The sequence below is a fragment of the Dendropsophus ebraccatus genome, chromosome 3 (assembly GCF_027789765.1).
Source record: "Dendropsophus ebraccatus isolate aDenEbr1 chromosome 3, aDenEbr1.pat, whole genome shotgun sequence".
Taxonomy (NCBI): Eukaryota; Metazoa; Chordata; class Amphibia; order Anura; family Hylidae; genus Dendropsophus; species Dendropsophus ebraccatus.
Window position 1 is genome coordinate 193,701,498 of NC_091456.1, and position 25,708 is coordinate 193,727,205.

The 25,708-nt window shown below is 42.8% G+C and overlaps 3 protein-coding genes across 5 annotated transcripts in view; all 3 read left to right on the top strand.

The window, feature by feature from the left end:
* The window catches only part of LOC138786794 (zinc finger protein OZF-like), a 57,688-nt gene that overhangs the window by 21,088 nt on the left and 10,892 nt on the right, over positions 1–25,708 (top strand). For 2 of the 3 annotated variants that reach the window (XM_069963850.1, XM_069963853.1), the window contains exon 1: positions 25,592–25,676. The exons of the other annotated variant lie outside the window; for it this stretch is intronic. The gene's annotated coding sequence lies outside the window, so the exon portion shown is untranslated. Of the gene's footprint in view, positions 1–25,591; positions 25,677–25,708 lie in introns of those variants that run through there. 3 annotated transcript variants of the gene reach the window in all.
* Positions 1–25,708, top strand: part of LOC138786645 (zinc finger protein 271-like) — a 125,795-nt gene that overhangs the window by 19,883 nt on the left and 80,204 nt on the right. The gene's annotated exons all lie outside the window — the stretch shown is intronic.
* Positions 12,258–17,729, top strand: LOC138786795 (zinc finger protein OZF-like). The gene is made up of 2 exons (XM_069963854.1): positions 12,258–12,719; positions 16,591–17,729. Exons 1-2 carry the CDS (start codon positions 12,689–12,691, stop codon positions 17,580–17,582), a joined length of 1,023 nt encoding a protein of 340 aa, XP_069819955.1. The 5' UTR covers positions 12,258–12,688; the 3' UTR covers positions 17,583–17,729.

A 25,708-nucleotide genomic window follows, 5' to 3' on the forward strand; every position in this document is an offset into this window, starting at 1 on the left:
CCCATAGACTATAATGGGATTGAATATTTGTTTGAATATCGGTGCCTATTCGCTTCGAATTCTCGAAAGTTGAAAAGAGCTCATCTTAATGGCAACCTTTGACACCTCAATCCACTTAGATCCAGCCAGGCCACATTTAATTGGATTGCGTGTGCGAGATGGCTTTGCTAATTATTTCATGACTCCCCAAGGGTCTGCTCCATGGCAGTTGGCGAGTATTTTTGGGAGTTCACAATAACTTACCTTTTTTAAAAAAAAAATAAAAACAAGAAAAATGTTTGCACCAAACCTAGACTTCTATTTGAAGCATCCAGTACACACATTATTAGTATAAGGCTGTATAAACTACGCAAGGCGCCATAGGGGGAAAACTGAAAGATGATGGTGAGAGTATAACTTTCGGAATACGCTCACCTTGGGATGTTATACTCGGAGCACAACATCTACATGCGCTATCAGTGAAGAAAGAAAGCAAAGCCGGAGGAGCCGTGGTTTAAACTGATAGATGGATCCTGAGCCACTGGGTCCTAACAGAAAGGCGCATGGTATATTAGTGACAGATCCTCGAGACAATAAATGTACTTTTAATTAAGTATTTATTTTGGATCTGTTCCTGCACTGCTGGCCAGCACCTCCATGGGTTCCTCTATATCTGCAAACCCAGCCGTTAGCATCATGGCACTAAAACGGATGTCAAAATATTGCCTTGAATGAAGATGGGAATGCCCCATGCGTGAAAGAAACTTCTAAAGGCATCAACGTTGAGGGGACCGTAAGGATGCTTTTAAAGTTGTGTAAATAATCCTCACATAGAGGCTGATAATGATGTTGGGTGTTCCAAGGTGGTATTGTATTATCCCCACTTACATCACGCTGGGTTTGGGGCCAGACCACATAAGTTGAGTCACACAAGGAATATTGGCTACCCTCATAGACATTACATTGTGATGGCCTTGTTGGTACAATATGAGGCCGAATAATTTCAGTTTGAGTTTGGGCATCTTGCAAATGCCTACTAACGTTTGCCACCCTGGGGGACGGTGTCATCAATCACTGTATTCTTGTCACTGATGCCATGTTCTGAGACTCTCTAAATAAATTTACAACATTGCTGTGATGCGATTTTGGACGGTGTTGATGATGTCACATGTTGTTGCTACTGTAGTTGTGTGCCGAGCTGAGCTCGGCCTTGGACTAATTCCAGAATCTGGACATGATGCTGGGGCCCATAAGCATGGTGTCTCAATGGTGTGCCTGCTGGGGAATCCTCTGGGATAAACATTCTGGGTGGAGAATCCTCAGTGGTTGACATTTGTGTGGGCTCATCTTGATGCAGAGGAGGTGAGGCTTGGGCCGGAGGCAGAACAATCTTGCTGGCATCTATCCTATCTGTATCCTTATCCAGATTGCCTGAAGTCCTACAAGAAAAGTCAAAATTATTTACTCACCGATAATTCGTTTTTCATCATGTCCATCATGACAGCACCACCTGGGGATTAATCCCCATTAGTCCTAATAGGAACAGGAAGCACAAGAGGTTAAAAAGGGCCCCTCCCCATTTCACCCTCAGTGTTTATCAATTACACACATTATTCACATAGCCACCAAACACCAAATATATACAATAAGGGAGGGTAATAAATGGGTGCTGTCATGATGGACTCGTGAAAATTGAATTTTCGGTGAGTAATTCTGGCTTTTCAGAAAGTCCAGTTATGACAGCACCACCTGGAGACCAGATAATCCACTTAGGGAGGGACCACAGCCTGTAGCACTTTACAGCCAAATGATAGATCCTGGGACAAGGCCACATTAAGCTTGTAGTGACGATAAAAAGTGTGGGGTTAGGACCACATAGCCGCTCTGCAAATCTGCTCCAGTGAGGCTGCAGATTTTTCTGCCCAGGAGACCGATACTGCTCTGGTGAAATAAGCTCTCAGCTTGTCAGGAACTTCTTTACCTGAAGACTTGTAGGCTTCCAATATGGCGGTTTTCATCCACCTAGCTATGGATGCTTTTGAAGCCTTTTTACCTCTATTAGGCCCCTGAAATTTTAAGAATAGATTAGAAACCTTCCTCCAGTCTTTAGTGGCTTGAAGATAAGCGATTAGTGCCCTGCGAATGTCCAGAGTGTGGAGGCGAGCTTCTTTATCGTTTTTAGGAGGATTACAAAACAAAGGGAGAACTATATCCTGTGACCGATGGAAATTTGTAACCACCTTGGGCAGAAAGGAAGGGTTTAGCTTAAGGACAATTCTATCGTCTCGAACAGTCAAGTACGGTGGTTCTATAGACGTTTCTCGCAGATGTAATCGCAATTAGAAATAAAGTCTTAATAGTTAGGAATTTAGTAGACAACTCATTAAGGGTTCAAAGGGCTTCAGAATTAGAGTTTGAAGAACCAAATTGAGGTCCCAAGAGGGAGTATTCTGACTCAATGACCTGGCAGTAAGTGTGGGGTGTATGAGATAGTCCCTGTATCTGTATTCCGTTTACTATCTCCGGACCACATATTATCAGATAGCTAAACTCCACTGCAGAGGCATTGTAGAAACATTCCAGGTTTATTCCAGGAAGAAATCTTGAAGAAATGCTGGTTACAATGGTGTGAAACACACCACAGCTAGGCTACAGGAAGACAGGAGGGTCAAACTAAAACAGGCAATGCAATATAACATAACATAGACACGTCAGTGAATGAAACCAAGTCCTGGGACATGACACTACCCGTCTGAAATCTTTAGATTTTATTGCATACTATCATAGGAACAATGTTCCATAAAGTCCAGAGGTTGTTCTTTAAACCTGTAAAATAAGAAAGAAACAGCAATATGCAACAATAAACAACATTCTTTCCAATTGTTGAAGACTAGACTTGTATCTTCAAAATGGAGAACTCAAATAAACCCATCTTCAGATTGGGAAAGCCACTATAAGCCAACACTTCCACCAACCCACACTGTAATCCATAGGTGAGGTGTCCACTGATGACACAGTCATAGTTCACGGTGGTAAGCTGAATACAGTATCACAGTCACTTATGTGATCTTTTCCTTTGGAAGAAGAAGCACAAGTTTGTTGATTGGACGGAAGAAGACACTCGCTGGACCTCCTTTAGTTACCCTGACCTCCACCTTACGAGTCTTTCCATCATCGCTAGGAACAACTTTAGTGATGAGACCCATAGGCCACTCATTCCGATGGGCTTCCTTCTTGGAGATTAGGATTTGAAGTCTGCCATTTGTGATGGCTTTGAAGCATGTGGAGATATTCTCCCTTCCAGCGATGCCAAAACAAGTTAGACAGATGTTGAACCTGTTTCCAATTACTTCTGTAGATGTCCCTGTGGTCAAAGGTGCCTGGAGGGATGGCAGCAGTTCCAGTCTTCTGGGTAAGAAGTGTTGCTGGGGTAAGGATGATTGGAGAATCGGGGTCTGAAGATACTGGTACTAAAGGCCTTGTGTTGATGATAGCAGAAACTTCAGCAAGGAAAGTGACCAATGTCTCATGGGTAAGCACGGAAGACTTATAGTCCGTTAGCATAGAGTCGAGTATTCTGCGTGCAATTCCGATCATGCATTCCCAGGATCCTCCCATATGAGATGAATGTGGAGGGCTAAACACCCACGTACATCCGTAGTTGGACAAGAAGTTGTCTAGCTGTAGTTCTTTGCATGCTCCAACAAAGTTAGAGCCACAGTCGGACCTCAGCTGTTTGACTGCTAGCACAGCTGCACAAAGCTCAAATTTTGGTATGGAATGTGCAGATTTTGGCGTAAGCTTGGCCTTACCTAGGACAAATCCACAATGTGGCTCATTGTTGACTCCTTCAATCCTGATATAGGCCACTGCAGCATATGGCTTCCACCGATGCATCAGACAATATATGGACCTCCCTTCTGATGGCAGCTGAAAGGGAGCTAGGTGCATAACAACGTGGAACTTGGAGTTGCTCTAATACTTGCAGAGACCCTTTCCATTTTTCCCACCTTTGTTGTTTCTCGAAGAGTAGTGGAGTGTCCCAGTCCATATTCTGAGTGGTAAGCTGTCTCAGTAATATATTGGCTTGTATTGTGATGGGGGCTATGAACCAAAGAGGATCATAAATACTGTTCACAACAGATAACACTCCTCGTTTGGTGAAAGGTTTGTCAAAAGCAGACACTTGAAATGTGAATGCATCTTGTTCAATGTTCCACAACAATCCTAGGCTGTGCACAGGAGGAGCATCAGAGCTTAGATCAATGTCCTTTATGTTGATCGCATGTTCATCTGAGGAAAAGGCTTTCATTACCTCTTGACTATTTGAGATGATCTTGTGAAGTCTGAGATTCGCTACAGACAGCATCTCTTGTGTCCTGGTGAGATCAACTGCCTTTTCACTTGTGGGTAAAGATTTAGGTCCATCATCTACATAGAAGTTTTTCTCAACTGACGAGCATCATAACCATACTCCTTCTCACCTTGTTTTGCTGTCCTTCTCAGTCCATAGATTGCTACAGCAGGAGATGGGCTGTTGCCGAAGACATGCATCTTTATTCGATAATCTATGACTTCATTGTTGACGTCATTGTCTTTGTGCCATAAGAACCTTAGATAGTTTCTGTTGTCTTCTCTTACGCTGAAGCAATGAAACATCTGTTGAATGTCGGCTATTACTTCAACAGGTTCTTGTCTGAAGCGGATAAGGACACCTAGGAGGCTGTTATTTAGGTTAGGGCCAGTGAGGAGCAGATTGTTAAGAGACGCCTTCATACTGTGCACTTTAATCGAACACCACTCTGATTTGGTCAGGTTTGCGAGGGTGGTACACACCAAAGGATGGAAGGTACCAACATTCTTCTCCTTCTCTTAGTGGTGGTGCGGGTTCTGCGGGATCTCTGTCAAACACCTTCTGCATGAAGTCTACAAAGTGTTTTTCCATCTCTGGCTTTCTCTTTAAGGTGTGCTTTAATGAGGAAAATCTTGTAGCTGCTTGCTGCAGATTGTTTGGTAGCTTTGTTCTTGGAGTAAGGAAGGGTAAAGGTGCTACCCAGCTGTTGGAATCATCTTGAGTGAATTCCTTACCCATAACTTTGATAAATTCTTTATCTTCTCTAGTGGGTGCCAACTTGTTGTCCTCACTTGTGGTATTAAACACTGTGGATCCAAGGCTTCCATTCCCAAGGTAGGCAAATGTTCATGTTATCTTGCTGGTCATGCTGCCCCTTACAGTTACTCAGCTTTTCTTTCACCATTAGGCAAGACATGTGTCTTAAATGAGGATATCTTGGTAGGCCTTTTCATCTTGTCCATACAGACATTGCCTATAAACCCCAACCTAAGTCAAGGCGTTGGGCAAACGGTGCATCATGTGGTCCGTTAATTTGCTGACGTATTTTGTGTACTCTGAGAATGTCTCTTCCCAGTAGTAGAATCTCTGCATTCTTATCAAGGGCAGGTATTTCATTGGCAATGGCTTTTAGATGAGGGTGATGGAGAGCAGCTTCTGGTAGGGATCTCCTCCCTGTTGTATGGTATCTGGTTGCATTCAACAAGTCGGGGCAAAGGTATCTCTAGATTTCCCTTTAGAGAAGCTACTGTAAGACCACTGGCTCTTGTTCCTGAAATTTCTGTAATGCCACTACAAGTGCCCAAGGTAAATGGGTAAGCATCCCCCTTTAAGTTAAACAGATCAAAAAGTTCTGACCTTGCTAGTGAACGGTTGCTCTGGTCGTCCAAGATGGTGTACACCTTTAAAGTCTTTTCTGGCTGACCCTTGGGGTACAAATTGACCAGGCATATCCTTGCGCAAGACTTGTCACAAAGGTCTTCTCCACAGACTTCAGTACATGTAGAAGATACTGTGGGAGGATTTGCTGCTTGATCTGTGTTCTCCCCGCCATGCTTGGTTGGAGGAAGATTTGTAGGTGGTGTAGAGCTAGGCTGAGATGGATGAAGAGCTTGTACATGGTCCTCACTATCACATTCTATGCACTTAATAGCAGTTTTACAGTCTTTAGCGACATGTTCAGTGGAAGCACAACATCTGAAGCATACTCCGAAGTTCTTTAGAAGCTCCATGCGTTCTTGAAGTGGTTTCCTTCTAAAGCCGATACACGTCTTGAGAGGATGTGGCTTCTTATGAACAGGACATAAACAATTGGAATTTTCAACCTTCTCTCCATGGTTGTTCTTACCACTGGATTCTCCAGAAGTTGACGTGGGTGTAGGAAGAACATCAGTCTTCTTTACTGACACTGGACCTCTGTGTTTTCTGTACTCAGAGCGCGGGCTGTCATATTTAGTAGGAGGTGAAGCAGGGCCGCTGGACTCACCATAGGAAAAGCTTGGGTCATTTTTGGATTCTGCAATGTTCCTGATAAACTCACAGAACAAGCCAAATGGGGGAAAGGAGACCTCTGATTATCCTTTCCAGATATTTTTTTGGAAAACTCTGCGATTGAACAAAGCGTTCTCTATTGCCTCAGGACTGCCATAGGTTCGCTCTAGCCTCTCCCAAGCAGCTGTGAGGCCTGCAGCTGGATTGTCAATGTGGACAGACCTGAGCATCTTTATACGTTCTGTGCACTGTGGACCAACAGATCCAGCTCTTCTGCAGCTGTAATGCCGAGATCACTAATTGCGATTCTGAAGGCACATGTCCAGCCTCTGTAGTTCTCAGGCTGGTCATCAAACCTTGTAAGTCCGGTCTTAGTAAGTTCACGGCGGACCATGTATCTTGCAAACTCTGACATGTCTATTCTTTCTGAGTTTGGACAAGGGATGGCTGGTAGTGTAGTGCTGGTCATATTGTTTCTAGTGTTTTGGCTAAGAAACAGGTGTATATGAGGCTGAATAGGCATTTAGCCCAGGAGGTGGCTTGATGCCCATAGGCTTAGCTGTGTGTGGGTAGGAAGCTAGGCCATTATCAGGGTTATGAAAGCTCATTGGCATTTTGGCTTGCATTTGAATGCTTTTGTGTTCAGGTTGCTGAGGTGAAAGGGGTTCACTGTTATGGCTCCGCACATAACAGTCTCTTGTGCGTTTTAGAGGGTCCTCCACATCCATTTCACTTAAGGTAGCACTGCCTCTTTCACTCCCGCTGGCTGCTCGTTCTAAGACCTTTAACCTTGCCATGGCTGTAGCACGCTCACATTGTTTTTGCAGAGCTTCTATTTCTGCCTTTCTTTGCGCTGCATCTGCCACCTTAGCTGCTGCATCTGCCTCTTTGGCTGCTATATCTGCCTCCATTTCCGCTTTCTTTTGTGCAAAAAAGGCCTGAATCTTAGTAGCGTCAACTTCTGCACATGCCTTTATAAGCTGCTCACTAAGCATGGAATATTTTGAGGATCGTGTGTTTTGAACGTCTTGTGGACTCAGAAACATGAGATGTCGTTTCCTGAAGTTGCGCAATTCTTGCCTCTGTTTTAGACTTGATTTCATATATTAAGCCCTCTCGTTTAGAATTAAGATACTGGAAGCTTTGCAATTCTTTTGAACTGTCTTGTGTATTGATTCTTTCTAAAATGTTCACGTATTCTTTGCTTTTCATTTTATAATGTTTATGCATTGCAAAGAGCTTTTCTAGGGCACCCTCTAGTGGTAACACTTTATATTCAAACAAGGAAATACTGGAGATATGAGCCTATAATTTTTGCCACAGATTCTGGATCTCTAATGAAAGTTCATGCTGCACACTTTCAAGATTCTCTCTAACCTTCCAAGTAGGTTTAACAGATAATTTTTCCTTGACACTGGACTGCAGGCAAGGATCCATGCTTTGTTGCATTTCACTGTGTCCCTCAGTCATGATGTAGCACACAAAGTATGGATCTGAATTACTCTGAGGAGATATAGCTGGCTGCTTGCAGGTTGTATAGTGAGACTAGACAGTAGCTCCCAATTCACACACACAGGGGATCCCTTGTGACACTGCAGGTATGTTGCTATGGCTGACTGTATCTGTGAAGTAGCTGAGTCTATGGATACAGCTGTGACTGGAAGTCTGTATTCTTTTCTCTATTCTGACTTAATGACCTGGCAGTAAGTGTGGGGTGTATGAGATAGTTCCTGTATCTGTATTCCATTTACTTATTCAGACCATATATTATCAGATAGCTAAACTCCACTGCAGAGGCATTGTAGAAAGATTCCAGGTTTATTCCAGACAGAAATGCTGGTTACAATGGTGTGAAAAGAATATAAATGACCAGGGTCAACAGCAGGATACAGTTAACTTACACAGAACATTAGGCTAAAATGGCTGACAGGATGAGGGAGAAGGGAGGAGCTGACACACCACAGCTAGGGTACAGGAAGACAGGAGGGTCAAACTAAAACTGGCAATGCAATATAACATAGTCACATGTCAGTGAAGGAAACCAAGTCCTGGGACATGACAGCACACTTAGTCTAATACTTGGTAGCACAACCTTTAGACAAAATAACTGGGAACACCTGCTTCCGGTAACCATCAATGAGTTTCTTACAACGCTCTGCAGAAATTTTAGACCATTCTTCTTTGGCAAATTGCTCACTGTCCCTGGGATTTGAAGGGTGCCTTCTCCCAACGGCCATTGTGAGATCTCTCCACAGGTGTTCTATGGGATTCAGGTCTGGACTCATTGCTGGCCACTTTAGAAGTCTCCAGTGCTTTCTCTCAAACCATTTTCTAGTGCTTTTTGAAGTGTGTTTTTGGTCATTGTCCTGCTGAAAGACCCATAACCTGTGAGGAAGACACAGCTTTCTCACACTGGGCCCTAAATTATGCTGCAAAATTTGTTGGCAGTCTTCAGATTTCATAATGCCATGCACATGGTCAAGCAGTCCAGTGCCAGAGGCAGCAAAGCAACCACAAAACATCAGGGAACCTCCGCCATGTTTGACTGTAGGGACCGTGATCTTTTCTTTGAAGGCCTCTTCCCCCCCCCCCCCCCCCCCCCCCCCGTAAACTCTATGTTGATGCCTTTTCCCAAAAAGCTCTACTTTTGTCTTATCTTACCAGAAAACATTCTTCCAAAGTTTTGGGCTTTCTCAGGTAAGTTTTGGCAAACTCCAGGCTGGTTTTTTATGTCTCTGGGTCAGAAGCGGGGTCTTCATGGGTATCCTACCATTGAGTCCCTTTTCATTCAGACGCCGATGGATAGTATCGGTTGACACAGTTGTACCCTCAGACTGCAGGGCAGCTAGAACTTGTTTGGATGTTAGTCGAGGTTCTTTAGCCACCATCCGCACAATTTTTCTTTTCCGTCCACATCTAGGGAGGTTAGCCACAGTGCCATGGGCTTTACACTTCTTGATGACACTGCGCACGGTAGACACAGGGACATTCAGGTCTTTGGAGATAGACTTGTAGCCTTGACATTGCTCATGCTTCCTCACAATTTGGCTTCTTAAGTCAAGTCAAGGACAGAGGACAGAGGTTACCTCAACTTTAATCCATTTCAACTGGCTGCAGGTGTGATTTAGTTATTGCCACCACCTGTTATGTGCCACAGGTAAGAAGCATCACAGGATTTTTCTAAGGGTGCCAATAATTTTGTCCACCCCCTTTTTATGTTTGGTTTGGAATTATATTCAATTTGGCTTTTTGACAATTCTATGGTGGTTTTCCATTGAATACAAATAAAATGAAGTAATTAATGCCAAAGCATTTGTAATTGCAATCATTTTCTGGAAGAAATTGAGTATTATCTTACAGAATTGCAGGGTGCCAATACTTTTGGCCAGCACTGTATAGTGTATATTGTGTACACATGCAGCTCAGCTACATGTACATTACACACATACAGCTCTATTGTTTACACATACAGCTCAGCTACATATACATTACACACATACAGCTCAGCTACATGTACATTACATATATACAGCTCTACTGTGTACACATACAGCTCAGCTACATGTACATTACACATATACAGCTCAGCTACATGTACATTACACACATATACAGCTCAGCTACATGTACATTACACATATACAGCTCAGCTACATGTACATTACACACATACAGCTCAGCTACATGTACATTACACATATACAGCTCAGCTACATGTACATTACACATATATACAGCTCAGCTACATGTACATTACACATATACAGCTCAGCTACATGTACATTACATATATACAGCTCTACTGTGTACACATACAGCTCAGCTACATGTACATTACACATATACAGCTCAGCTACATGTACATTACACACATACAGCTCAGCTACATATACATTACACATATACAGCTCAGCTACATGTACATTACATATATACAGCTCTACTGTGTACACATACAGCTCGGCTACATGTACATTACACATATACAGCTCAGCTACATGTACATTACACACATACAGCTCAGTTACATGTACATTACACATATACAGCTCTACTGTGTACACATATACAGCTCAGCTACATGTACATTACACATATACAGCTCAGCTACATGTACATTACACATATACAGTTCAGCTCCATGTACATTACACACATATACAGCTCAGCTACATGTACATTACACACATACAGCTCAGCTACATGTACATTACACATATATACAGCTCAGCTACATGTACATTACACACATATACAGCTCAGCTACATGTACATTACACATATACAGCTCAGCTACATGTACATTACACATATATACAGCTCAGCTACATGTACATTACACACATATACAGCTCAGCTACATGTACATTACACACATATACAGCTCAGCTACATGTACATTACATATATATACAGCTCAGCTACATGTACATTACACACATACAGCTCAGCTACATGTACATTACACATATACAGCTCAGCTACATGTACATTACACACATATACAGCTCAGCTACATGTACATTACACACATATACAGCTCAGCTACATGTACATTACACACATACAGCTCAGCTACATGTACATTACACATATATACAGCTCAGCTACATGTACATTACACACATATACAGCTCAGCTACATGTACATTACACACAGGGCTCTGCTGCAGGCATATATAACACACATACACAGCTCTGCTCCACACACATCACACATACACAGCTCTGCTCCACACACATCACACACAGACAGCTCTGCTGCATACACATCACTTCAGCTCATCCAGCACAGCAGAGTCCTGCATACACAGAGCAGCAGCCCCTGATCATGTGACTCCCTCCTCCTCCATGTGACTGATCATATGACTGTGACATCATGGCAGGTCCTGGAAGCACACGGCTTCCATACGGCTCGGTGGGAGGAGAGAAGTGTGAGTCCCCACAGGAAGGAGCTGGGGGACAGCGGGCGGATTATTACACCTTCAGGACCTGGCTGTATTAAGCTTTAGGGGAAAGGGAAGAAATTGCTAATTCTATATGAAGGGCTGCAGTTGTGAATTGTTGCAGATTTTTACTTGCTACATTTTACTTTATAAATCTCATCGAAGGCCGAACTGAGATCATCGTGTGCACGGAGTATTTGGTTGGTACATTTCATATTCTTTTTGCTCTCATAGACATGCGCATTGAGGTTCTATAGAGGTGTGAATGTAGCCCAAGGAACATAAAACTTTTCAGTAATGTCTGTAGAAAACCGCATCCTGAGGATTATATGTGAGATGTTACATTTTTTCCTCTTCTCTCTCTTCAGCTTCCTGCACTCCAGGCTCCTCTGCTGATATCTTCTATATAAGAGACCGACCCATCAACCATGGAGAGAGACAGAGACAAGATGGCGGAGAAGATAATAACCCTCACCCTAGAGATACTATTTCGGCTTACTGGAGAGGTGAGGGATTCTGGTAGTGATGTCATCATGACATCATTCTTATCTATGGAATAACAGATGGATAGGACTGGAGAGGTGAGGAATTCTGGGAGTGATGTCATCATGACATCATTCTTATCTATGGAATAACAGATGGATAGGACTGGAGAGGTGAGGGATTCTGGGAGTGATGTCATCATGACATCATTCTTATCTATGGAATAACAGATGGATAGGACTGGAGAGGTGAGGGATTCTGGGAGTGATGTCATCATGACCTCATTCTTATCTATGGAATAACAGATGGATAGGACTGGAGAGGTGAGGGATTCTGGGAATGGATGGAGTGATAGTAATGTGTCTCTCCATACACAGGATTACACAGTAGTGAAAAATTCCTCTAGTGGGCGCTGTGGGGCCCCTGTGTGTGAAGGATGGGATGAAAAGAAGATCTTAGAAGTCACCAACAAGATGGCGGAGCTGCTGACTGGAAAGGTAAGACTTGGAATGCTGGGACATTATACAGTAACACCACTGGAGGGGTGGGGGGGATGACTGTGTGATCATTGTGTGTGTCAGGTTCCTATAAGGTGTCAGGACGTGGCGGTCTATTTCTCCATGGAGGAGTGGGAGTATGTAGAAGGACACAAGGATCAGTACAAGGATGTGATGCTGGAGGATCAGCAGCCCCTCCCATCAGCAGGTAATAGACAGGACTATATACACACCTCCTCTCTCTATTATCTGGATGGAAAGAATGAATTCAGTCTCTCTATGTGCTCCCTACAAATGTTCCAGAGACAGATGACAGCAGTGATGAGCAGTATAAGGAGGACATCACTACAGGGAAAGATCTGAATTATATTAATGAAACCGACAAAAGGGTAGAAGAAGATGACGAAGAAGAGACAGATGTGAGCGATGATGAGCAGTATATGGAGGACACTCCTACAGGTAACCAGTCAGGTGAGTAGTGACGACTAAATGCAGAGAACACTCACAGTTTTTGTACTTTGTTATGTATTCACACATTTAATAAAATACAAATCCAATAGGAAGTCTAACGTCACCCTGTTATAGACAATAATCCATTCTGACACAATATTTTAATATGGAGCTAAAACAGAATAAAAAAAAATTCTATATTTAAAACATATATGTATGTACAGTATGTGCTTTTACACAAGGAGAAAATACAAAATCTCTATCTGGTGGGATCTAAACTCAGAACCCAAGTACTGCTAGGCAACAGTGCTAACTACCAAGCCAGCATACTGCTAACATGTGCTTAAAGAGGATGTACCATCAGGTACATCTTCTTTAATCTGACTCAGGGATAGAACAGCGCCGTCAAGGGCAAGCCGGTGCCACAGTCCATTTTTCGACCGCGGCCGTTCTATCCCTGAGTCAGATTTAAGAGGATGTACCTAATGGTACATCCTCTTTAAAGTAACACAGAGCTCTATATTTTTCAATTGTATTTCAAATGAAAAAATCTGAACCAATACCCCCCAGTACTGCAAGGGAAGAGTGCCAATCACTGAACCACCATGCCGCCCTACAGACACTTTAAGTATTCAAGGTGTACAGGCATACCTCCCAAGTGTCCCTCTTTTTGACGTACAGTCCCTACTTTTGAGCTAAGTCCCTCTTTGAGGAGGAAGTTCAGGTCAGCGCCCGTTCCACCTTGTTCCCCACTCACTGTCTCTGCTATTACAGGCACAGACATCAAGCCCAGAGGGGTGGGGGTGGGGGGTTAGCGGGGAGCTGCTGGAGGGGCAGCCTGAATGATTCTTATATCGTTCGGGTGGCCCAAAGAATTAAGCATCATTCTGCGGTCGGGGTTTTAGAACATGCTGAAAGATAACAATCAGCTGACATTGTGCACGTCGGCTGATTGTTGCCTTTTAACATGAGCTATTACCCAAAATAATTGTCCAGGTACAGCCGATAATCAGGACCCTTAGGGATTCCTGGAGGATCACCTGCCGGATTCCGCAGCTCGTTCCTTCGCGCATCTTTGCTGATCCCATAATCTTCATTCTATGGTATGGCAGATTCCACCGTCTGCCCGAAGAATGAGCCCGCTCATTCTTCGGGCGGACGGCGGAATCTGCCAAACCTTAGAATGATGCCTATGGGACCAGTGGAGATGCACGCAGCGGGCAAACAGCGGAATCTGGAGCAGGTGATCCACCGGAATTCCGTAGTGTAGACATTTCCTCACTGGAAAACATTCGTAATTCTTTCCGCAGTTGCTGGTCCACAAATACAGACAGGCTTACTGATGTGTGAATGGGGCCTAAGGACCATCAAGCATTGCACGGCACTCATCGGTCAGTCTTCATGTATTGTTTGGCCCAGTGAGGCCGTTTCTGCTCGTGTGCAGTGGATAGAGGAGGTGGACAGGATGGCTTACGCACAGCTGCAAACCTCTGAAGGACCCTGCATCTTGTTGTTCGGGGGACGTTGGAGGCTCCAGCAGCTTCAAAAACTTCTCTGCTGCTATGACAAGGCATTTTTGCAGCTGGTCTTTTATCCTGACGTATTTGCCTGTTGGACAGAGTCCTCAATTTTCCATGTGTGCTGGGAATCAGCTACATACTTCTTGATTGTTCGATGATCACGATGAAGTGTTTTGGCAATGTTGGTTGTAGTCATGCCTTAACCTAAACACTCCACAATTTGCTGCTTCTCGGCAGCCGACAGATCCTTTTTCTTACCATTTTGGCTCAAAATGTAGACTCTTTAATTAGGTGGGCCAGCCTTCTTAAGTAGTCTTGCCTTCAATTGGACATACCTGTCAAACTAATTAGCACAGGTGTCTGCCTTTGGCGGAATGGGCAAGACGACATTTAGAGTATGAGGGATTTGGACTAACTGGTGCTGCCAACAAGATATTATTGTATGCAGGGATTATTGCAGAGATGGAGGGTTATGGTTCTTTCTCTGAGTTACAAATAAATTGGGAAAAGTCCTCTCTTCTTCCTTTGGACTCCGAGATTGCTGTACAGTTGGTCAAACTGAAGATCTTGAGTCCTTCTGATTCCTTAGAGTACCTGGGGATACAAATAACGAAAGATGGAAATAAATTTGGTAAAGTTAACTTGACTCCTTTCGCTCACAAGTTGGACAAGAGGATTAAAGTTTGGGTTAAATTACCCTTATCCATAACTGATAGACTAGCAATCATTAAAATGGTGGTATTGCCTCAATTGCTTTTATTTGGTGCTGCCCCGATATGGATTAGCAACTCCTGGATCAGAAAGATTGAGGTGCTGCTTGGTAGTCTTATTTGGGGCAGAAAAAGGGTCCGTCTCAACTACTTAGCCTTTGCAGCTCCAATTAGTAGGGGGGCTTTGGAATGCCAAACTTAGGGCCCTATTCCACTGGACGATTATCGTTCAGAATATCGTTAAATCATTCGAATCTAAATGATAATCGTTCGGTTGAAATGCAGTTAACGATTAACGATCGAACGAGAAATCGTTGATTGCTTTATAAGACCTGGACCTATTTTTATCGTTGCTCGTTCGCAAAACGTTCACAAATCGTTTGCATTGAATAAGACATCATTCGGTCGTTCGCAGTAGATACGAACGCAATAGCGGAGAAATAGCGAAGAAAAAAACGATCGCAAATATGATCATAAGTAACGAATATCGTTCCATGGAAATGAGTGAACATTTTCAGGTCTTTCGCAATAGCGGTCGTTTAAGATCGTTAACGATTATGCGAACGATACGGTTTTATTTTGTTTCTTGTCACTTTTCCTGATTATTGAAGGGGCCCAATGTTGGGATTTTTTCACACTTACTATCACTGAGTAAACACATACATGGTTGGAGTTTTTGGACTCAGGTAACCTTTGTGAGGGCATGTTTAAAGCTTGGTTATTCTGTTCACTAATTGGTAAAGTTTGGAAGTATGTTAGAGACAAATGTGGCATAGTGGGTAGTTTGCATTTTACTCCACTTTTGAATAACTCCTTTTTGCCTGAGTTTGGGAAAATAGAGCACACCCAGTTCTGGAAAGATAAGGGTATCACTAAGGTTAGCCAGTTGTTTGAAAGTAGAGCCCTTGTGGGCTTCGAGAGGTTGAAGGAAGTCTATGGTTTGAGTGACAATCATTGGTTCTACTATAGGCAACTGGTTTTTGCTAAAATACACTCTATGGACACCAGTAGATTTGTAATCTCTAGAAGCGGCACGTTTGATAGACTGGTTAATGATTCATCATGCAAGAAATCAACTTCTTTTGTTTAAATATTTGATGTATGTAAAATTATTGTTTGTAAGTATTGCTTAATTAATATAATGCTTTATTAATTTGTTAAAATAAAGAAATGAAATAAAAAAAAAAAAGTCTGCAATTGCTTTTATTGATATAAAGAGCCCCGACACACATTACTCCTAAACACTTTTTGCATAATAATTTGGTGTATGTAAAAAACTTCCTAGAATGAGCAGCAAGTGTCCCTCTTTGGCCGTCCAAATAGTTGGGAGGTATGTTATAGGCACCATCGAAGCCAACAGATTCGATAAGACAAATCAAAATATTCTGTACTTTGTAGTGTCATTACTATTGTTATATTATACCTGTGGGTGAGAAAATGTCCGTTCAGAACAGGTGATAGTGCTGATAGGATGGGGAGAATGTTCCATGCGGTCACATTCCTGTATACTTATCACTTATCTGGGTACAGTAAGGGATAGTGCACAAAAACACTGACTATATATATATATATATATATATATATATATATATATATATATATAAAATATGGAAAATTGTTTAGGTTATTACATATTAATAATAATATTTATTTTATTCTTAGATAATTGTACCAGGAGATCGAAGAGACATCAGATATCTCCAGATATTTCAGCAGATGATGAGATCCCACAAGATGAAGATGAAGAACATTCTATTACCCCAGTTAAACCCTCAGCTCATAACAGCAAATATATGTCATCTGATTTTTTTATACAAATCCCGACAAATACTTCATCGCAGATTGTTAAGCTAAATGAAATTCAGAAATTAGATCCTACTAAACATCAAAAAAATCGCGTAGTAGAAAAGCCGTTTTCATGCCAAGAATGTGGCAAGAGTTTTGATCGTTTTTCAGCGCTTGTCGAACACTCCAGAATTCACACAGGGGAGAAGCCATTTTCATGCAAAAAATGCGGAAAAAGTTTTGCTATGAAATCAAGACTTAACGCCCATCAAAGAATTCACACAGTGAAGCCATTTACATGCCTGGGATGTGGGAGATGTTTTACTCATAAATCACGTCTCAATAAACATCTAAAAAAATGCCTAAAGGAAAAAGCATTTCCATGCCAAAAATGTTGGAAGAGTTTTGATAAGAAATCACAACTTGATGAACATGTGAGAACTCACACAGGTGAGAAGCCGTTTCCATGTCTAAAATGCGGAAAGTGCTTTATTTCAAATGCAGCTCTTAACAAACATAAAAAAATTCACACAGAGAAGTCATTTTTATGTCCGGAATGTGGGAAAAGTTTTAAGTCTAAATCAGCTTTTATTCAACATCTGAACTCTCATCCAGGTGTACAGCAATTTCAATGCTCAAAATGTGATAAATCTTTTCCTGTTCAATCATTCCTGGTTGAACATCAAAGCGTTCACAAAGAAGAGCCATTTATATGCCAAGATTGTGGAATGAATCTGAATAGTTATTCAGCTCTTGTCGCACATTTCCGAAGACACACAGGAGAGAGGCCATTTGAATGCGTAGAATGTGGAAAGTCTTTTTCTCACAAATATTCTCTTTTCTCACATCAGAAAAATTTTCATGACTAGATTGTGGAAAAAGATTTTATCCATGACTGACAAATCTTCTTTAAGGGACACTTTCAGAGGTAATTTCACACGGGCGGATCTGCAGCGGATTTAACACTGCGAAATTGCAGCTAAATCCGCTGCGGATTCCTCCCCTGTGAATTGCAATGTGATTACATACTCACAGCGGGATTGTCATCCCGCTGCCAGTATGTAAGTCCCGGCCCCATTAACCCCCACCGCTTCGGATGATACATTACCGGCACCACGATCCGGCTGCGTCTGAGGCGCCCAGCTCCCGCGCAGCCAATCAGTGCACGATCCCGTCACAGTCACTGATTGGCTGCGCGGGAGCCAGGAGCTTCAGACGCGGCCGGATCGTGGTGCCTTTAATGTATCATCTGGAGCGCCGGGGGTTAATGGGGCCGGGACTTACATACTGGCAGCGGGATGACAATCCCGCTGCGAGTATGTAATCACATAGCAATTCACAAGGGAGGTATCCGCTGCGGATACACCCGTGTGATTTACCCCTATAGTAGTAATTCAAGTTCCTTCTTCTTATTATAGGCTGATAAGCAACATAAAAGTTACCGACCAAATGATCAGCATGAAAAGGCTCAAATAAGGAAGAAGCCCATTTCATGCTCAGAATTTGAGAAATATTTTAACTGTAAAATGTAATTTTGTAAGACATCCGAGACCTCAAGTTACTTGCATAAGAGAAAAACCATTTTAATGCACAGAATGTGGGAAATGTTTTTTATGCATCTTGTTGAACAGCTGAGAATTCACATAGAGTAATTTTCATTAGTCTAATTTTCATTAGTCAGAAGTCATTATCATGCTCGGAATGTGTGGAAATTTTTTTTTCAGCAAACTCAACCCTTGATAAACATCTGAGAATTCACACAGGGGTGGAGCCATTTTCATGCCAAGAAATGTTGGAAATATCTCGATCAGCAAAAGTATTTTCTAAAATGAAAACTATTTCATCTGTTCACATTTCACTGATGATTTAACTGTCTTAAAACGATACTTGTGGACCACGACCTATAGTTGCATTGTGGTACCGGCAAGGAGGGGTGGGGACGTGGCAGCCCCCGCCTGTTTATAGTAGCTGTGGGCTGCTGCTAGTAGCCAGCATGGAGTGATCTTGTATGCAGGCTACCTAACCATGTAAATGGCGGGATTGGAAGCCAATCCTTTATACTTAAGGCACAGGACCTCTTCTTTGTCCCAAAGTGGTACTTGGTTTGGTGATTGCTTCAGGCTACCTTCAGCAGATCCCATGGATCAATGCCGTACATATGTACAGCATTGATCCCTATGAGCAATCATGGTATTGCTCATAGAAGTCCTCCTGGGAAACTATAAAAGCATGTAAAAAAAAAAGTTTAGAATTTTTATTATAGGATGGATTTATTTATTTATTTATTTATATATATATATAAACCTATTCACCCCCTTTTCCCATTTTCCAAATAAAATGTATTAAAAAAATTCCTATTTGCTATTGTCGCATGCAGAATTCCCCTTAAGGGTGCGTTCACACCTACAGGATCTGCAGCAGATCTGCAGCAGATTTAATGCTGTGTTCAGTTATTTAAATGAAATCTGCTGCAGAAAATCAGCTGCAGATCCTGTAGGTGTGAACGCACCATAAGGGTGGGTTCATACTACGGAATTCTAGCGGATAATGTCAGCAAAATTCCGCAGTATTTCCGCCGGCTCCATAGACACCATTCTATGGGCCGGCGTATTCCGCTATGCACCGAAAGAAGTGACAGTTTTTCCGCGAGAATTCCTCAGTGTGAACCCACCCTAACTATTAAATTATTGCATTCCTGATCGTGCACGGTAATCAGCATAAGTGCAGCAAAAATGCCACCAAGGTGCAAAATTGATGATTTTTTTTTATCACATCCCAGAAAATTTTAATAAAAAAGCAAGTGTGGTACCAATGAAATCTACAGATCATGGAGCAAAACAAATGACACCTCACATAGCCCCTATAGTCAAAAAATGTAAAGTCTTATAAGGATCAGAATAGAGCAGTTTGAAGTATATTTATGTTTTTATTGTAATTTTTAAAAGTAGTAAAAATAAGAAGTTTTATATAGGTTGCTGTGTTATCAACGGTCATGGATTAGCGCGAGTGGGATATCAGTGATCATATATTAGCGGGAGTGTTGTCAAGTATGTATAACAGTAGTATGAATTGTGTGTGTGGTTCATTCGTAGAATTTTATGTAGGTGTTTGCATCCCCCCCCATTGTATCCTCAACAGGAAGACACATGCAGATGATGGTATCTGTTGGCAGCAAACCCTTTAGTCCAGGAGGTAGCTGATCAGAGGATGATGCCTCCTCCTATACTGGACTATTAGCCCCCCCCAGAGGTGGAGGAGTGTGGACACAGGTGACACTGCTGTGCTAACCAGCCTGGAGTCACCTGCCTCCCCCATGTTGTGCAAATCCACAGTGAACACAATAAAAAAATATCATACTTCAAAGCTATCATGGTCATAATTTGTGTTGTATTTTAATCTCTATGTATAATTTTGTATATTTTAAATTGCCCATTCTGTGACATCAAACAACTTCCGATTATTCGGACACCGGAAACCCAAGAATAGTTTATCGGGGCCAATTACTAATATTTCATGTTCATGTTTGGTATTGGTACGTTGGGGATAATATGAGCGGAAACCTGGCAGGTAGATAATTCTTCTATGGGGTACCAAGAAGATATTATGGTGTGAATGGGGACTTGGACAGTATATTAATGTAATTAGTCAGCCGCCGATCACCTGACGAGAGATCCTATTCCACAGAGCGATATCCGGCCGATAATCGCTCCGTGGAATAGAAACAATGATCAGCCGATGATCGTGTCATCGGCTGATCGTTTATTTAGGCTAAAACCTAAAATCATTGGGCACCAACCGCGCATCGATGTGTGGAATAGCAATGCACGGTGGGCGACTGACTACTTCACAAGCACCATCCTTTACCTAAACATGTTGCAGGTCTTCTCCTGCGCTCCTTCTTTTTCCTGGTGCGGTCTGTCTTAGCTGACAGACCGCTTAGCCAGTCACTGTCCAGGACCGCCGCGGCCAGTGATTGGCTGAGTGGTCTGTCAGCTCAGACAGGCACCGAAGCTGCTGCTGCGCCCGGGACCAGGAGGCAGAAGGAGCGCAGGAGAAGACCTGCAACATGTTTAGGTAAAGTATAGTGTTTAAACAAGGGCTGCAAGGACATCGGTAATGATGTCCCTGCAGCCCTCACTAAATGATTATAGGACCGTGTAATAGGCCCAGTAATCGAGCGCCAATCTAGCAGATCGGCGCTCGTTTACATTATGGATCGGGCCCCCATCGGCCAGTGGAATAGGACTCTAGGAGAGAGTGGATGGACTTGTGGCTTAGACTGGTTAAAAATGAGGTATAGGGAATCCATAGTTGTCAGTCTATGGGGGATCCACATAACCCTTGGAGAGGTTGGTCGTGTTTCTCTGCTGTACCCCACAGCCGGGATATCACTTCTGTTCACCAGTAAGATATTATTCTGTTTATGATTTTTCTTTTATAACTTATTGGATTGTTTGCATTTTTTTGGTAATCTTTTTGTTTTTTTCTGACTATTATCTTTTTGTATTGTTCTGCAATAGTGTATTAAAGTTTAAAAATTAATAAGTCCTTCCTTGTAGTCTTATAGAAACTATACTTCCGAAGGGAGAGAATGTTACCATTGTGTTATATTGGGATTAGTTTGGGTGTTGGGATATAGTGAGATATCCATAATAGGCCCCTATTGGGGGATAAGTATAGGTGGTGGCAGCGAATAGTTGTTAGAGATATTGGGGTGCGGGTGTGAGTAATCTAGCATAATTCTATTATCTAGAGGGGATTGTGTATGAATTGATGTGGTAGATTGGTAAGCTCAATAGTGGAAATCACTCCAGTTACATGACCTGAGAGTAGCTGTCACCACATTTGTCTATCGTTGTGATCATGCTGACTAGAGATTAGCAAAGCAGTCGAAAATTCGTTTATGCGAAGTTCGCGAATTTTGGGTCAAACTTTTTAATATTTGCAAATCGAATCTTAATGAATTTCAATAAAACAACCAAACTAAAGTAGCTGGGACTAGTACAGAATGAGGAATTTGTTAATGTATGTTCTTGTAAAAATGTCAAAAATTCTAAAATCACAATTTAAAAAAAATGTCAATCAGCCTGTCAATCATCCAATTTCCGCCATGGACAGCAGTGGACATTGGCGTGATAGCTGCAGAAAATCCAAAATCTTTATATTAACATAGTTACTACGGTTGAAGAAAGACACATGTCCATCAAGTTCAACCGAGGAGGGGATGGATGCAGGGAAGGGGGGTATACAAGGAGGGGATAAATACAGGGAAGGGGGGTATACAAGGAGGGGATGGATGCAGGGAAGGGGGGTATACAAGGAGGAGATGGATGCAGGGAAGGGGGGTATACAAGGAGGGATGGATGCAGGGAAGGGGGGTATACAAGGAGGGGATGGATGCGAAAAAGGGGGGTATACAAGGAGGGGATGGATGCAGGGAAGGGGGGTATACAAGGAGGGGATGAATACAGGGAAGGGGGGTATACAAGGAGGAGATGGATGCAGGGAAGGGGGCTATACAAGGAGGGATGGATGCAGGGAAGGGGGGTATACAAGGAGGGATGGATGCACGGAAGGGGGGTATACAAGGAGGGGATGAATACAGGGAAGGGGACATGATGATAGGTTCTATACATATGCAATCATATTGTTTTGGTCTAAGAACTTGTCTAGGCCGGTTTGGAAGCCCTCTACTGTTGTTGCTGTGACCAGATCCTGGGGTGACTGTTCCACAGATTCACAGTTCTCATTGTAAAGAAGGCTTGCCTCCGGAGATTGAACCTTTTTTTCTCCAGGCGGAGGCCGTGCCCCCTTGTCCTTTGAGAAGGTTTTACCTGGAACATCTTTTCTCCATATTTCTTGTAGGGGCCATTTATATATTTAAAGGGGTAGTGCGGCGCTAAGAAATTATTCCCAAAATAACACACATTACAAAGTTATACAACTTTGTAATGTCTGTTATGTATGTGAATGGCCCCCTTCCCCGTGTTCCACCCCCGCCTGTGGACCCGGAAGTGTAGTGTGCTATACATACCTGACGCGTGTCGACCCCCGATCTTCTGTTAATGATGAAATCTTCGGGAGGCTGGCCAAATCGCTGCAGCCGTCCCTGATGCTGGCCCCCCTCTGCCATGTCATCGGCTGCTCAGACTGTGCGCTGGGGTGGGATTACACTCAAAGCTTTCCAGTGCAGTGATGGATAATTAAACTACAAGACCCATGATACCCTAGGGTCAGTGGGGGAGGAGCTGGGAGCAGAGGAGGAAGGAGGAAGAGGCTCCTGTGTTTTCCAACTAAAAGGACATTTATCACCCCATAAAGCACCTGCAAAGAACCTGCCTGTTATAAGACACATGCCCAGGCCGTGAGTACAACCAGTTACAGTGTGACACAAGTTACAGTGTGGGTGTGAGGCTGCCACCATTTCAGAAAGGACACATGGTGGGTGTGTAATAAAATATCACCTCAATCTGTCAACCCTATCCGCAATGTGACGAACTCGAGCGCCAGGTAGGCAACACAATGTTCGACGATCCCGGTCTTTGTGACAGATTGCCCTGTCTGTCCCCCTAATATTTGAGTCTCCCACTGCCAGTACCTGCCTGGCCTGCCCATAACTCCTATTTCCCACCCCTGGCTTTCAGAGGCAGTGTCCTGCTACAGCAATGCCGCCCTGTCCCGAGAGTCCATGCCTGTTTTAATGCATGACAATATCCTGCTGGCCTTAGAAGCAGCTGACTGACATTGTGTGCTGATCTGTAGTCTATTATCTACAAGTAAACCCAGATCCTTCTCCATCAGCGACTCTCCCAGAGTAACTCCCCCAGGACATGTGATGCTGCAGGTTATTACTCCCCCTAGGACATATGATGCATGTGGGTTATTAGTACCCAGGTGCATAACTTTACATTTATCCACATTGATCCTCATTTGCCAAGTGGACACCCAAACACCCATTCAGTCTAAGTCATCCTGTAACATCTGCACATCCTCTATAGACTGTACTGTACTACAAAGCTTGGTGTCATCTGCAAACATTGCTGCTAATTCCATTCTCAATATCATTAACAAACAAGTTAAACATAAGGGGGCCCAGTACTGAGCCTTGGGGTACACCACTTATTACCGGGGACCATTCGGAGTAGGAATCATTGACCACCACTATCTGGGTACGATTATTAAGCCAGTTTTCAATCCAGTTACAGACTAAACTTCCCAAACCCTTAGACCTTAACTTACCAGGCTTCTACTCACCTCTTCATAGAAACATATTAGGTTGGTTTGACAGCTTCTGTCCTTAGTAAAACCATGCTGGTTATCACTTATAATACTATTAGCCACTACATATTCCTGGATGTAGTCCCTTATAAGCCCCTCAAATAGTTTCCCCACAATGGACGTTAAGCTTACGGGTCTATAGTTACCTGGGGAAGTTCTAGAGCCCTTTTTGAAGATCGGCATTACATTTGCCTTACGCCAGTCCCTCGGCACAATACCAGTAAGCAAAGAATCACTAAATATTTCATACAAGGGTAGTGAAATTACAGAACTGAGTTCCCTAAGAACTCTGGGGTGTAATCCATCAGGCCCTGGAGCTTTGGTTACATTGAGTTTTCTTTAATTTATCTTGGACCATATCTATAGTAAACCAGTTCAGTACATTACATGTGTTAGCAGCACTGGCCCCACCCACCTCAGTACTGGCCCCACCCACCACAGCTCCATCCTCTTCTTTTGTATATACAGAGCAGAAGAACCCATTAAGTAACTCAGCTTTCTCCTGATCCCCAGTTATTAATTCCCCGTCACCATTATTTAGGGGTCCTACATGCTCTGACCTTGTTTTTTTTGCATTAATATATTTGAAGAATCTTTGGGGGTTTCTTTTGCTATCTATAGCTACCTGCCTTTCATTGTGATTTTTTTGCTGCTTCTATTAAATTTTTACAGGTTTTGTTGGCTTCTTTGTAATGTTTGAAGGCTACAGCTGACCCCTCTGATTTGTATTTTTTGAATGCCCCTTTTTTCTCATTTATAGCCCTTCTAACCTCGGTTGTAAACCATGTGGGATTGGATTCTAACTGTTTATATTTGTTACCCATAGGAATATATTTGGCAGTACAGTTATTTAATGTGGATTTGAAGATTTCCCATTTATTAGCTGTATCAGTATGTGACAGCAGCTGCTCCCAGTCTATGCCCTGAAGTTCTGCCCTTAACCCAGGAAAATTGGCCCTTTTAAAATTAAATGTTTTTTTGCCCTACCAACATGTTTTTCTTTTCTACACTTTAAGCTAAAAGTCACTATATTGTGGTCACTATTCCCCAGGTGTTCATGGACAGTGACATCCCCAACCAGCTCAGCGTTGTTAGAAATAACCAGATCCAACAGGGCATCACTTCTAGTCGTCTCCTCCACAAACTGGCCCAGAAAATTATCCTGCAGGAGGTTACTACATGTACATTACACATATCCAGCTCTTCTGTGAACACATACAGCTCAGCTACATGTACATTACACATATATACAGCTCAGCTACATGTACATTACACATATACAGCTCAGCTACATGTACATTACACACATATACAGCTCAGCTACATGTACATTACACATATACAGCTCAGCTACATGTACATTACACACATATACAGCTCAGCTACATGTACATTACACACATACAGCTCTACTGTGTACACATACAGCTCAACAACATGTACATTACACACAGGGCTCTGCTGCAGGCATATATAACACACACATCACACACACACAGCTCTGCTGCATACACATCACTTCAGCTCATCCAGCACAGCAGAGTCCTGCATACACTGAGCAGCAGCCCCTGATCATGTGACACTCCTCCTCCATGTGACTGATCACATGACTGTGACATCATGGCAGGTCCTGGAAGCACAGGGAAAAAGAAGCACACGGCTCCTGTACAGCTCTGCAGGCGGAGGTATAGTATTTATATATCTATATATATATCTA